General features: G+C 33.5%; 3 protein-coding genes across 3 annotated transcripts; 2 read left to right on the plus strand and 1 right to left on the minus strand.

Moving 5' to 3' along the window:
• Positions 1-18: 18 nt before the first annotated feature.
• Positions 19-6575, minus strand: LOC126371791 (MATH and LRR domain-containing protein PFE0570w-like). Its single transcript, XM_050017146.1, has 7 exons — positions 6258-6575; positions 5967-6180; positions 5533-5724; positions 5035-5100; positions 4521-4675; positions 4137-4239; positions 19-4005 (listed from the first exon to the last, which is right to left on the minus strand). Exons 1-7 carry the CDS (start codon positions 6335-6337, stop codon positions 322-324), a joined length of 4494 nt encoding a protein of 1497 aa, XP_049873103.1. The 5' UTR covers positions 6338-6575; the 3' UTR covers positions 19-321.
• Positions 5900-10718, plus strand: LOC126371812 (prostaglandin reductase 1-like). Its single transcript, XM_050017179.1, has 8 exons — positions 5900-6038; positions 7452-7650; positions 7850-7952; positions 8569-8751; positions 9100-9218; positions 9451-9605; positions 9689-9794; positions 9870-10718. Exons 2-8 carry the CDS (start codon positions 7482-7484, stop codon positions 10100-10102), a joined length of 1068 nt encoding a protein of 355 aa, XP_049873136.1. The 5' UTR covers positions 5900-6038; positions 7452-7481; the 3' UTR covers positions 10103-10718.
• A 214-nt stretch (positions 10719-10932) lies between these two features.
• On the plus strand, positions 10933-12393 carry LOC126371814 (methylated-DNA--protein-cysteine methyltransferase-like). The gene is made up of 2 exons (XM_050017181.1): positions 10933-11584; positions 11801-12393. The coding sequence occupies exons 1-2, from the start codon at positions 11015-11017 to the stop codon at positions 12041-12043; spliced, it is 813 nt and encodes a 270-aa protein (XP_049873138.1). The 5' UTR covers positions 10933-11014; the 3' UTR covers positions 12044-12393.
• The last annotated feature ends 121 nt before the right edge of the window (positions 12394-12514 follow it).

A 12514-nucleotide genomic window follows, 5' to 3' on the forward strand; every position in this document is an offset into this window, starting at 1 on the left:
GTAAGGAATAAAAAATAATTTGCAAATTAAATGATATATTTAATAAAGTATTAAATATTAGAGAAACAAACTGCAAAAGAAAATTATTTTTCCATCAATAACAAAATTCAATTTTGTATCCTACAGTAAGTATCATTACTTATTTACAATTAGGCTATCTCTTATACAGCAAAATACATTTTTATACAAATTTGTATACTTATGACAATAATTGATTATCAATTACAATGTCAGGAACTAAGAATAATTATAGATATAAATTGAAAAACGAAAATATTGTGGAATCAGTCATTTTGGATAAGAAAAGTTGCGGTATTTTTACTACGTGTCGTAGTAGTCATCATTTTCAGAATTAGAATGTTCACTATGGTTACTTTCATCTAAACGAGGCTTCTTTACTAAAAGCCCTTGCTTCTGTAATCTCTCAATGGCATCGAGAGTGCTTCGTTTTGACCCGCTTATTTCAGTTTTCTCCTCAACCTTTGAAGCTTGTTTCGTCTGACTAGTCTTCATAACTTTCAACCCAGACATACCACTAAGTCTAGTTAACTGTTCACAACTAGAACTGGCTTCCGACTTCATTTGTGTGGATGTTACCATCGAGTTACCTTTCATTACTTTGGTCGTACTGACAAAGTTAGATTTGCTCATTTGTGAAGACGTATATTGTACATTTGAATCGGCTATTTCGGATCCCGGAATGAGAGATTCCTTCGGTTTCTTAAAGCAACTAAACGGCCCACTCGCTTCTTCGGCACCAGGCCTTTTTATTGTAGACGTTAACATCGCATTTGGAGAAATTTTAAGCGGCTTTCCTACGACTGGTCTATGTAAACCAGTTGTGGATTGGGTTTCCGGATTTTTTGTGACTGGCATTCGCGGTCTGCTAAGTCTGGCTACGTTAAGACCTCTTACTGGCACTAATTGATTAGATGGTCGAATATTGGCACCTATCAGTGGTCTTGGACCAACAGCATTTCTAATCCTAGGACCCATCATCGGCGGCGCAGTCCTAACGGGAGTACCTTGAAAGTTTCTAATTTTTTGATTAGGACGAATATTCTGAATTTTCTGTGGTCTTACAGGAATAGAGGTATTTTGATTCATATTGCGTATTTCTTGCTTAACAGTTTGATTCACCGTCCTTATTGTTTTTGTGACAGTTGTTGTTATTTCTTGTATAACGGTTTTAGTTTGAAACCTTTGAACTGTTACTTCTTTATTTACGACATTTGCCTGGTTGGATGATGTGGAAGCATTTTGATTGACAACACGCGCGACGCTTTTAGTCACCTGTTGTTTGGTCGCTGTTGCTGCTTGTCTATTCTCATCTTGAGAAACAGAAGATGCTTGACGGTAAGGTTTTATTCTAAGTTCTTTATTTTGATTAGGAATGACAGGATATAATTTTTCCATATCTTCAGGTATATCGTCATCGTCTTTGTTTTCTTTCGTAGACTTTATTGTAACATTCTTTAAAGAATTCAAAAATATAGGCGTTTTATTAGAATCTTCCATAGGCCTTTTTAATGTAGCTGATTTAATTTGATCTTCAATATCATCATAATCTTCACTGTGCGTTACATTATCATTATCCGAGTCATGTGGCTCTTCAACTGTAACACTTTTGTCTAAATTACTCTCATCAGGCTCTGATTTTTGTTGGGGAAAGTCGTCATCACTGTAGTCTTCCGGAAGCTCTGTTATTTTTACGTTCTCGGATCCGTTTGAATCACTATCACAATTGTCTGTATGCTTATTATTTTCAATATTTTGTAGGTCATGTGATGATGAAATTTTTAATGAAGAGTTGCTACCTTTGAATGTGATATTACTTAAATTCTTTAATTTGTTTTGAACCTCTGATTCCGTGGCTTTCTTAACAGTTTGTTGTACATTATCACATTCACTATGAGTTTGATGGTCAGTGTCATAGTTTTCATCGTCTTGTAATTTTTCTTCATTATGCGATTTTGGTTGGTTTGTGGGTTTTATAGTTATATGTTTGCTTAGACTTTTCAACACACAATCCATTGATTTGTCGGTGACATTTTTACTTTCAACATTTTTAAGAGGAGTTTTATTTGTAGGCGTAGTTTCTGTTTTAGTAATTTGCCGGGTGGCAGAAGAGTTTTGAGCAACGGTATCATCGTCATCAGAATCATCAATATTAAATATTTCCATTTCTTCCTCTTTTTTCTTTTGCCTGACGCTATTTTGAACTATTTTATCTTTTTGTAAATCCACAGACTTGGATTCAGTTGGAGTCATTATTTGTTGTTTTGTATTAATTCCTACATTTACAGGCTTAGCAGTGATATTAGGGAGTTGTTTTAAAATTGTTTCAGATAACAGTGTTTTACTTGTGTTTCCATTACTCATGTTAACTTCTTTATTTTTTTGCACTGGATTACATACTTGTGCCTTATTCGTTAAATTTGGCGAAGAATTATTTGTTTCAGGACTTTTGAAGTTAGCAAGCTTTTTCATATTGACTGAACTATTTTGTTTAATTTTATTTTTAACGTCTTCAGACTCAATATCCTCCTCAAAATTATTGTCTTTATTTACATTTCCAGATATTTGCGAAGTGCCTGCATTTTTATTCGGTGATAGAGGTACAGATTTGATTGTGATATGTTTACTTAAACTTTTTAAAGCATCAAGCTTCGAATATGTATTTTGATTTTCTGATTTTAACTCTTTCTCTACAGAAGGGTTTCTTGATTTTTTGATGATGTCTTCATTAATTTCCTGTTCGGCCACATCACTTTCGTCATTAAAATATTCATCATGCCCATCTTCATCGAAATCTGTTGCTTGCTCAGTTGTATCTTGAAATGCAGGAGTAAGATTTTTTGATGGGGACATAGGTTTGACCGTAATAAGATGGCTCAAATGTTTCAATGCGTTTAAGGAGGTATTTTTCGAATCATTTTTAATATGTGCTGCGTTAGTATTTACGTTTCCCTTATTAATGGCAATTTCATCTTCTAAGTCAGAATCATTTAACGGTTTTTCACTGTCTTGCACATGTTTTACCTGTAGTTGTTTTGAATCGGTTGGAATACTATCACATGATTCAAGTACAGATTTTATGGTTATATTTTGGCTAATATTGCGCAAAGCAGAATTGCTGTTTCGTTTTTCACTTTCACCTAAGTTAGCACGCTCTTTTAGGTTGCTATCATCAAAACTATCTTTTTCATTGACATGTTCTTGTATAGATTCTTTATAGTCATTTAAATTAGACTTTTGTACATCCTCTTTTGACTTTTGTTCATCGCTATTATAATCTGAAACTATATTGCCCACAGATTCCTTGATTTCATTTCCATTTTCTGCAGCTTTGCTCTCATCTCCAGTGATTTTATTACTGTCAGCTGCACTTTCCTTTGAGTTAGATGTTTCAACTTGCTTTTGTTCATCTGCCTCAGATATTTTACTATCAGAACTATCTTTTTCTGTAGCCAACTCTTCATTATTTAATTTAGTTTGTGCTGGTTTTCTAACTATCTTTATTTGACTATTATTCTGGTTTAATAATTTAGTCAAAAGTTCATTTGATGTATTTGGCACATTAGACTTAGTTTGCACTGTTGGCGTAGATTTGTTCATATTTTGTGGGTAATTCATAATTATTTTTTTATTAGTAACCTTCATTCCTTGCAAATGTGAAGGATGTTTTACTGGGTTCTTTTTAACAACAATTCCTTGTTTTCTCAGTTTTTGCAGTTCTGATGGTAATGGCTTTGGTCCAGGTTTTTGTTTTGTATTTCTGTTTAGTTGCTTAGCTACAATCTGCGAAGGTACTTCTTCTATTCCTTGGAAATCTATGCCTTCACCAAACACATCTTTATTCATAGTTAGAAACTCATCAAGTGTTATTGCTGCTTTCTTGGATTTCTTGTGTTTTTTGTGCTTTTTCCTTTTTTCACGAATAACTTCTTCATTTGTGTTGTCATTATCATTAGATTCATTCATAGCCTGTTGTAGTAGTTCTTCCTGAAATAATAAATAAGAATTAGTTATTTAAAACAAACAAATAAACGATTATCTTATCTTATTTATTACTTAGTACTTACATTTAGATCATACAAAACTACTGTTACTACTAAGTAGGTAATATGACTTACAATTCCAAAAGAACCTCCAGCGTCTTCTTCCTGAGATTCATTTTCTACTTTCTCCATTGTCGGAGGAACTGTTTCTAGAGAGAATTCTGTTATTTCTTTTGCTCTGAAACAATATGACACAAAACATTAAGAATACATAAACTTACGCCCACAATCCCTAATGGGGTGGACAAGCCAAGTAAATAATCAGAAGATAACTTGCAGGCACTTATAATACAAAGTATGAAAATATCACAATCCCTTTGTCAGTTTAATGGCATGCACGGGGAATATAAATTACCGAATGGGTTCTATGTTTTTGATTTGCATCCAGACCGTCATAGGAGCATGAGGAAACCTGTATTATTAGTCCAAAATAACAGTAATTATGGTTAAGTATCTTACAATTCATTATCTTCACTATACAAGTCATCGATGGAATGGAACGTGAGATGTAATTCATATGCATCAAGGTGATAAAACACGGCGTCACATAATGGGCAGCGGAGAATATCTTCGGGACTCTGGTTTTCATCACCATGGTCGTCACTCATATGCTTCTGTAAGTATAAATATGCAATACTTAAATACAGTGTTATAGTTTGGAATGATAGTTTGTTTTTTAAATGAAAACCTATCACAGGAAATGATCATATTTTTAATTTAGACAATAGGTGTTATTACATAAGATAGGGTCTTATTTTAGCTAACATGACAAGTTTTTAAAGGTTTGGTCAGGCTTTATCATTTTAAAATAGCCACTCAGGGACAACTATATCTTTATTTATTACTGTAAAGCTGGCAATAAAATTACAGATAATAAAGCATACTTTGGCCAAGATTATTGTTGATAGTAATCGTTATAATATAACTATGAATACAGTAGAACACTGGATAACTCAAGGGTCTAAATACGTACATGCAGATTGACTTTGTTGCAATATTCTTCTCCACAAAAAGGGCAGTAGTAGACTTGCAGCATCTCCTATAAAACCATAAAAAAATAAATCAGTAGATTTTTTTATTTGTTGCATAATAAAGTCTTTAATTTATAAACAGCTTATATACGTCCAATTGTTGGGCACAGGCCTCTTTCAGTGAACCAAAGTTGCATGGAGCATACTCCACCATGCTGCTCCATTGCAGATTAGTGGAACCATTTGGGCTACTTGCCCAAGACCAACAAGCTAAACATGCCTTCCAAAGCATGGAATTATCTTATTTTTTCATACAAACCAGCTGACTCAACCTGCAATGTCTTAGCCACACAAAGTGATTTTTGATGGTAATGAGAACATCGGGAAACAAAACTGGGCCTCCAAATTGTGAGCCCAATGCTCTAACCACTAAACCACAGAGGTTGTTGTTTTTTTCTTTAATCCAGTAAGTATTTTATTATAAGGAAAAATTTCAGTACCTGATTAAACATCTTTAGTTTCTTAGAATGTCCAATAGCAGCTAGTTCAGTGTCTTGCCGGTGGAAATATTTATTATGGTACACCATGGCAGAGGGCATAAAGAAATCTACCTCACAGTAGTCACAGTGGAACCCTGCCTGCTCTTGGTCCTCAGACTTATGGTTAGACTGTATGTGTTTATTGTACAGATGCTGAAACATGGAGTTCATCAATGAGTCAAAATAGGTTCATGAAATTGAATGGTAGCTGCATAAAAGTAGGCCTTACATTTACTTAAAAATAAGAGTTTATTACTTAATACGAGTTTAGTATTTTATATGATAACAGATAAAAAAAGCATGATAACAAAACAAGAGTAGGCAAGTAGTGGGGGGAGGGCATAGGTCGTGTTTGGCAGTTTAGTGGGCAGTGTGTAAACTAGTGTTACATTTACCTTCATCGTAAATAGCTTCCCACACCACGGACAGAAGTATTTAGCGTCGTGGTCCGGGTGCATCTTGTGTTTGTGAGTTATAGCTTTCGATATAGTCGGGAACACATCTGAACACACATCACAATTCACAACCTCACCATCCTCAGATTTTTCGGAAGCCATCTCGTTCTTACTATTCTTCACAGTCTGATTAAACTTCGGATCGCCGTGTTTTCTATCGTGAACATTAACTTGGTTAGAATTCATAGAACGACTTCCAATGGCAATAAATACAAATTATTATTGTTATACCTGAAATGTATCTGTAATTCCTCCTTATCGTCGAAGGATATATTGCAGAAAATGCAGTTAAATTCCTGTGCCGACGTCATTATGTGTTTGTATCTACTATCACAGTTTTTTATTATAACGAGAATTCATTCTTTCACAACACAAAGCATTGAGTTTTTGAGTTTTAAAATTAACAAAATGTCACTATCCTATATTAAGTTTTACCTCACAATATTGCTTCTATACATAAAGTAATAAGCATTTTGCCCATATTTTTAATTCCCAAACAATACAAATAATACATTCGCCATTTTTTATTATTTATCTTTTAATTATTTTTAATCTGTGGAAGGTAAATGCTCCACAGATAATAATATTTTGTTTTTTTTTTATACTACACACAGTCGGTCAGTTAGTCTGCACAGTATTGACCAAACATGTTGGGTGAAAGATGAGTTTTATATCTTTTTACCGACTTCAAAAAAGGAGGCGGTTCTCAATTCGACCGTATATATTTTTTTATGTTTGTTCGGGCATAACTTCGTCGTGTATAAACCGATTTTAATAATTCTTTTTTGGTTTATCGAACGACATTATGGATTAAAATCGGAAGATTCACATAATTCACATAACCACAAAACTAGCAACACGGGTCCCCGGCGGACTACTTACAATCAACCTTAATAGTGTTCATTATAGCACAATTCCTAATTTTAAGTTCTGTCATTTTCTTATCATCGGGAAAGGAAAGGGGCGAGTGATCTTTTGAATAAAAATACATTATAACAAACGATTTTATTACTCACCTGCAGTAACGTATTGATGTAAAATCTTGACTTACACGACTCCGCTACCACCAGACTAGTAAAATATCATTCGATTATGGAATTTTAAGTCGTGGACTTGCGATATAGTTTATATTGACAACATAAATGAGCAGACAGCTCGGTGTCAGCAAACTTCCCGCCATCAGACTGCTCAGTAGTTGAATGCCAGCAGTCGTTTTAGTTTAGGGCGGGTTGGGAGCGGTGTTGGAGAAGCGTTGCATAGGTACTTTCCAAAAATTCTAATGTCCGAATCCGAAACACATTACTCATAACAGTTTTGGCATACTCCTGTTACACTGAATATTAATTTCGCAGAAATTATGATTCGGCATAGCTAAGTACTTATTATTTTGCCATTCATCATTTAATATTTTAAATTGTGTTTCAGATATTGCGAAGACAACAATAAGTTATAGCTATGTTCAAAAAACTGGTTTCTGGAGTTCACAACACAACACGGTTTTATTCTGGTGTATCTCCAAAAATAAAAAGTCGTAAATATGTATTAACAAAATATTTTCAAGGAGAGCCGAAGAAAAGTGATTTCCAGCTAGTAGAAGAGGAAATCCCTGAATTGAAAGATGGAGGTGGTATAATATATCATACATAATCAAAGCTTAATTTATAAGAATAAAATATAAAGGTGAGGCGTGTGTACTTAGTTCATCTTGTGATGGATGTACCTCTGTCAAACCTGATTGGGATATAGTAGTGAGCGTATATTATGTTATGTTATTATAAAACTTACAAAATCTTCTTGGAATAAGTACCTTTTTATGATTTCAGAAATTTTAACTGAAGCAGAGTACCTAAGTGTTGATCCATATATGCGTGCTTACATGATTGGTTATAAATTACCTACAGACATGATAGGCGGACAAGTTGCCAAGTTAGTATTAAAAGTTTACTACTATAATTATCTTTTCGTAAAGTAACTTTCTCCTCTTTTAAAAAGGGGTGGAAGAATGACATTACTGTCATACAAATAAACAGGATGGTAAAGTGTATATTTTTTGTTTTTCTTTTACAACATGACCAAAACAAAATGTTTCGTTTTTGTTCCAACTGTTCCAAGTTCCAACCAAAAATATACTACAAACGGTGGGGGTTATACATAAAAAATAATAATAGAACAATTAATTAAAATTAATCAATTAATTTTGACGCAGCCTGTTATGGATGCCTAGACTTTTTGTTGTTTTAATATTGTTGCCTAATTATTCAGTTTTACACGACTTATTCATTCTTCTTTTTTTTTCGTGTCTTCTTCGTTTCTATTGCATTAATTAAAAAAGAACTTGATTGACGTGACTTTTTCGATATGAAAATAAATAATAGTAGGTGTAGTAAAAGTATTGATTTTCACTCGGAAAATACAATTACTTCACTTCAAACTACACTCTCATTAGTAAATGGTCACTTTCTCCTTGGACTTGGTGAACAATGTACTACTATTTTATTATTCTTTTTTTACGATGTTCTCATTACGACTAATTTTATTTCAGAATAATAGCGAGTCGCAATAATGAGTATCCTGTTGGTAAATATGTATGTGGCTCTTTTGGATGGCGCACACACACCGTGATCAATCCAGTTCAAAGAACAACCGGTCTCTTACCTTTGACACTTTTGCCAGACATAAGTCCGTATCCAATTTCGATTGCATTAGGAATTCTAGGTATGCCTGGGTGAGTAAAGTAATAAAATAAAATTGAAAGTTGTATTGTATCCCAATGTTAAACGAATTATGTGCAAAGATTTTTATGATTCGATGTGAGTGAAACATTTATTTAAATGTAGTGCAAGAAAAAGAGCTACGTATTTTTAGAACTGTCAAAATAGAAGAAAATTTAGTTTAATATCATCATCATCAATTTAAGAGCCACGCTCTTGTCGGTGTAGCATTCTCCATGCTACTTTTTTAGGGAAAAATAGCGCAGTGGTTTCCCTCTTGCCTTCTGCCCAGTTAAATTTATGTCTGTCAAAATCAACATCATCACTCATAATCGAAAATGAAGATTCTTGAATCGTTACAGCAATACAGCTTACTTTGGGTTGAAAGAAATATGCCAACCGAAACCAGGTGAAACAATTGTAATTACTGGCGCGGCTGGAGCCGTAGGTTCTCATGTGGGACAAATCGGAAAATTAATGGGTACGTATTTTTAACACCATTAAATTCGTTTTGAATTAATAACACTTAAGTATAACTGTAACCGTAACGTAGAGCCCTCATAGTATGACACGTGATACAATAAAAAAATAGCTTATTTGATACGACGTGACATCGCGAGTGATACGCGGGCTTCGTTATTCGGCTTCTTAAAATCCGAGGTTCTTATTTTACACCTACCTACATATTTTCAACAACATCTATAATTTTCCAGGTTGTCGGGTTGTAGGATTTGCTGGCACCGATGAGAAATGCAAATATTTAGAACAAGAATTAGGATTTGATCGTGCTTTTAATTACAAAACTGTTGATATTAAAAGTGCTTTAAAAGAAGGTGCTCCAAAGCGTGTAGATTGTTACTTTGATAACGTATGTACTTTGTATCTGTTTTTTAATGCAAATATTTTATACTGTATACCTATTATTAATCAGGAATATTTATCTTTGTTCAGGTTGGAGGAGAAATAAGTTCAACGATTATAAATTATATGAATAAGTATGGAAGGGTCGCTGTTTGCGGGTCTATATCGTCATACAATGATGCTAAACTTCCAAAAGGTAAGAAGATTAAGAATAATTAAGTTATGCATTATTATTTTTCTACCATTTCTATTTTTTTTTATTTGTTTACAGTCACAATTTTACAACCAGCGGTTGTTTTGAAAGAATTAAAAATGGAAGGATTTTTGGTAAATCGTTGGACTGACCGTTGGGACGAAGGCATTAATGCCAATTTAATTTGGTTACGCGAAGGAAAACTAAAATACCAAGAGAAGATATACTACGGATTCGATAACATGGTTGAAGCCTTAGTAGGTATTTTAAGAGGAGAAAACACAGGAAAAGCTGTGGTCAAAGTAAACTAAAATAATGAGGGACTCTCCATGCCACGTTCCCTAATAAAAATATAGATGTGTTGTGTGAGTGCTGTCCAACGCTGCCTTCGTTTATCGTTTTAATTTTATGGATTTCAGAGATATGCATCTTTTATCTTTGGTTTTGGGAAGTGAATGAAATAAAATTTTAGTATTTGTCAGCCATCTATAATTTGTTTGGGGAACGTATCCCACAGTAGATTTTACGAATGCTTTATATTATTTTCTTAAATCACTTAATACATAATTCTAAATAATCGAAATCAAATCAAAACACTTTGTGTTTCTTTTTTGAGTCCCATACTCGTTCCTTTTACAAAATTCTAGTAACAATCATTTTCAAATGAATGTAAGGCACAAACGTCTATTGGTAATTATATTAGCCTACCATCTAAAATTCCAGATTTAGGTACTTAAAAAAATATATTAGACGTAGCATGGAAACCACACATTGAGATTTATTAAAAGTATAAATTCGAATTTGATACTTACAACTACGCCATCTGTTAAGATTATTGTTAACCTACTTACTATCGGTTGATATTATATCGATAACAGCTTCACGCCTCACGAATTTGTATACTGACTAATAAATGGTTTATCAGTTGTTTTATTTTTCTTTTTAGTATGATTATATGGCAGCAGCCTAGATTTATTTGTTACATAACAACTATTAAGCCTAATAAGTATTTATGATCAAACCACTGATTGACCCCCAACCGACCTCCAACAGGTCACCTTGGTTGGAGAGCTTGTTGGCAACAGTATAGCACAGCCTTTAATCTCTAGCTAGCTGTATTGACCGTGTGTAGTAAATGTGTTTTATTTTTACTTATACTTCAACAATACTTCAAATATAATTTGTTGTTAGACAGAGATAGATACACTACTTGATACGACTTGATGGATATAGTTGTTTCTTTCTTTCCATTTGTTGCGTTTGTGTTAAACCATGTTAAACAAAGTTCAGGGGATTTTAGCGGGAACGTGTGTAGTTGTATGTTCTATGTCGGTTTGTTAATATTCTTTATTTCCGTTACGTGTTGTTGGTTATTATCAGTTTTATGTGAACTAGATAGTTCTGCTAAAGTGCTAACTTTCGAAGCTTGGACAGACGTTTTGTATTGTATAAGTTTTGTGAAACGTATATTATACAGAACAATGGCTCTTCCAAAGGCCTTAGCAAAATATTCCAAAGATTCCTCGCATACTGTTTATGTTTGTCCGTTTGATTCGCCCGTGGGTAAAGTTACTGCGGCAGCAGATGATGATTATCTCTACATGGTATCTTTAGAGGACTCGAAGAACTTCGAAAAAATGCTCCAAACAATAAGTGAAGAACTATTTTGTACTTTTATTGAGAAGAAAAATAAAATTCTGGAGCAACTTGATAATGAACTTAAGGATTATTTTGCGGGAAAACTCAAAACATTTACAGTGCCCATCAAGACATTTGGTTCAGAGTTTCAAAAGGTATGGTATGCAATTTGTTACTTTCTTTTGGCATTACTTAATTTTTTTACACTTTCAGTTTCAGACAGAAAGTAGTACGAATGAACCCAAAAATAATCTTCACTTCTACTCATACTTAGCTATTTGTAGTGTTCAGTTCTCCATCATAATATTTATTACAGTCTATAGTTTATACTCTATACCTACCTACCTATAATTTATTCAAACTTTTTGCAGCAAGTATGGGAGAAACTTCAAGAATTGCCATATGGGAGTACCCAGACTTATGGAGACCTTGCCAAGTCACTGGGTAGAGCTCCCAGTCACTCAAGGGCTGTCGGAGCAGCATGTGGAGCTAATGCACACTTACTTGTAATACCCTGTCATAGGCTTGTTGCTTCTGGGTCTAAAGGAGGCTTCAGTTGTGGAGTAAACCGGAAGGAATGGCTGCTAGATCATGAGCAAAAACATTCTACATAGAACCATTAAAGGTGATTTTTTTAAATCCATTTACAGTTTGGTAAACATTTATCATTTTGATAATTTATTTTAATCTTGTTAATAATGAATAAGACTGAAACAAATATTGCCTCTGTTAAAAATTTAATACTAAAAGATAGAGTTATATTTTGCCTAGCTTCACTTTAATACTTTGTCACTAACACCCTGTATATTTTTCAGTAGGTACCTACTATGTTACTATAGTTAAGTATAGTTTGTAAAGTTAACTTATTAATGGGATAGGTAGTGTTGTTTCCAACATTTGTCTGAACATGGATATGCCTTCAAAATCTTGAATCTCAAAGCATAATATTAAAGTTTTTATTGAACATCTATTTTTATTTTGCGAATTATTTTCACACGCACACACATTTCACACTTATTCACATTTACATTATACAATAAATGGTATCATTACAGGATTCAATCCCAAATCGATATCATTGCGTA

This window comes from Pectinophora gossypiella, chromosome 13 (genome assembly GCF_024362695.1).
Source record: "Pectinophora gossypiella chromosome 13, ilPecGoss1.1, whole genome shotgun sequence".
Lineage (NCBI taxonomy): Eukaryota > Metazoa > Arthropoda > Insecta > Lepidoptera > Gelechiidae > Pectinophora > Pectinophora gossypiella.

Coding starts and splice junctions, on each gene's coding strand:
- LOC126371814 (XM_050017181.1), top strand. CDS start 11,015: ATGGATATAGTTGTTTCTTTCTTTCCATTTGTTGCGTTTGTGTTAAAC. Junction 11,585..11,800: donor TTGGTTCAGAGTTTCAAAAG/GTATGGTATGCA, acceptor AACTTTTTGCAG/CAAGTATGGGAGAAACTTCA.
- LOC126371812 (XM_050017179.1), top strand. CDS start 7,482: ATGTTCAAAAAACTGGTTTCTGGAGTTCACAACACAACACGGTTTTAT. Junction 7,651..7,849: donor CCCTGAATTGAAAGATGGAG/GTGGTATAATAT, acceptor TTATGATTTCAG/AAATTTTAACTGAAGCAGAG. Junction 9,795..9,869: donor TGATGCTAAACTTCCAAAAG/GTAAGAAGATTA, acceptor ATTTGTTTACAG/TCACAATTTTACAACCAGCG.
- LOC126371791 (XM_050017146.1), bottom strand. CDS start 6,337: ATGACGTCGGCACAGGAATTTAACTGCATTTTCTGCAATATATCCTTC. Junction 5,725..5,966: donor GGAAGCTATTTACGATGAAG/GTAAATGTAACA, acceptor TCCATGTTTCAG/CATCTGTACAATAAACACAT. Junction 5,101..5,532: donor AACTAAAGATGTTTAATCAG/GTACTGAAATTT, acceptor ATGGTTTTATAG/GAGATGCTGCAAGTCTACTA.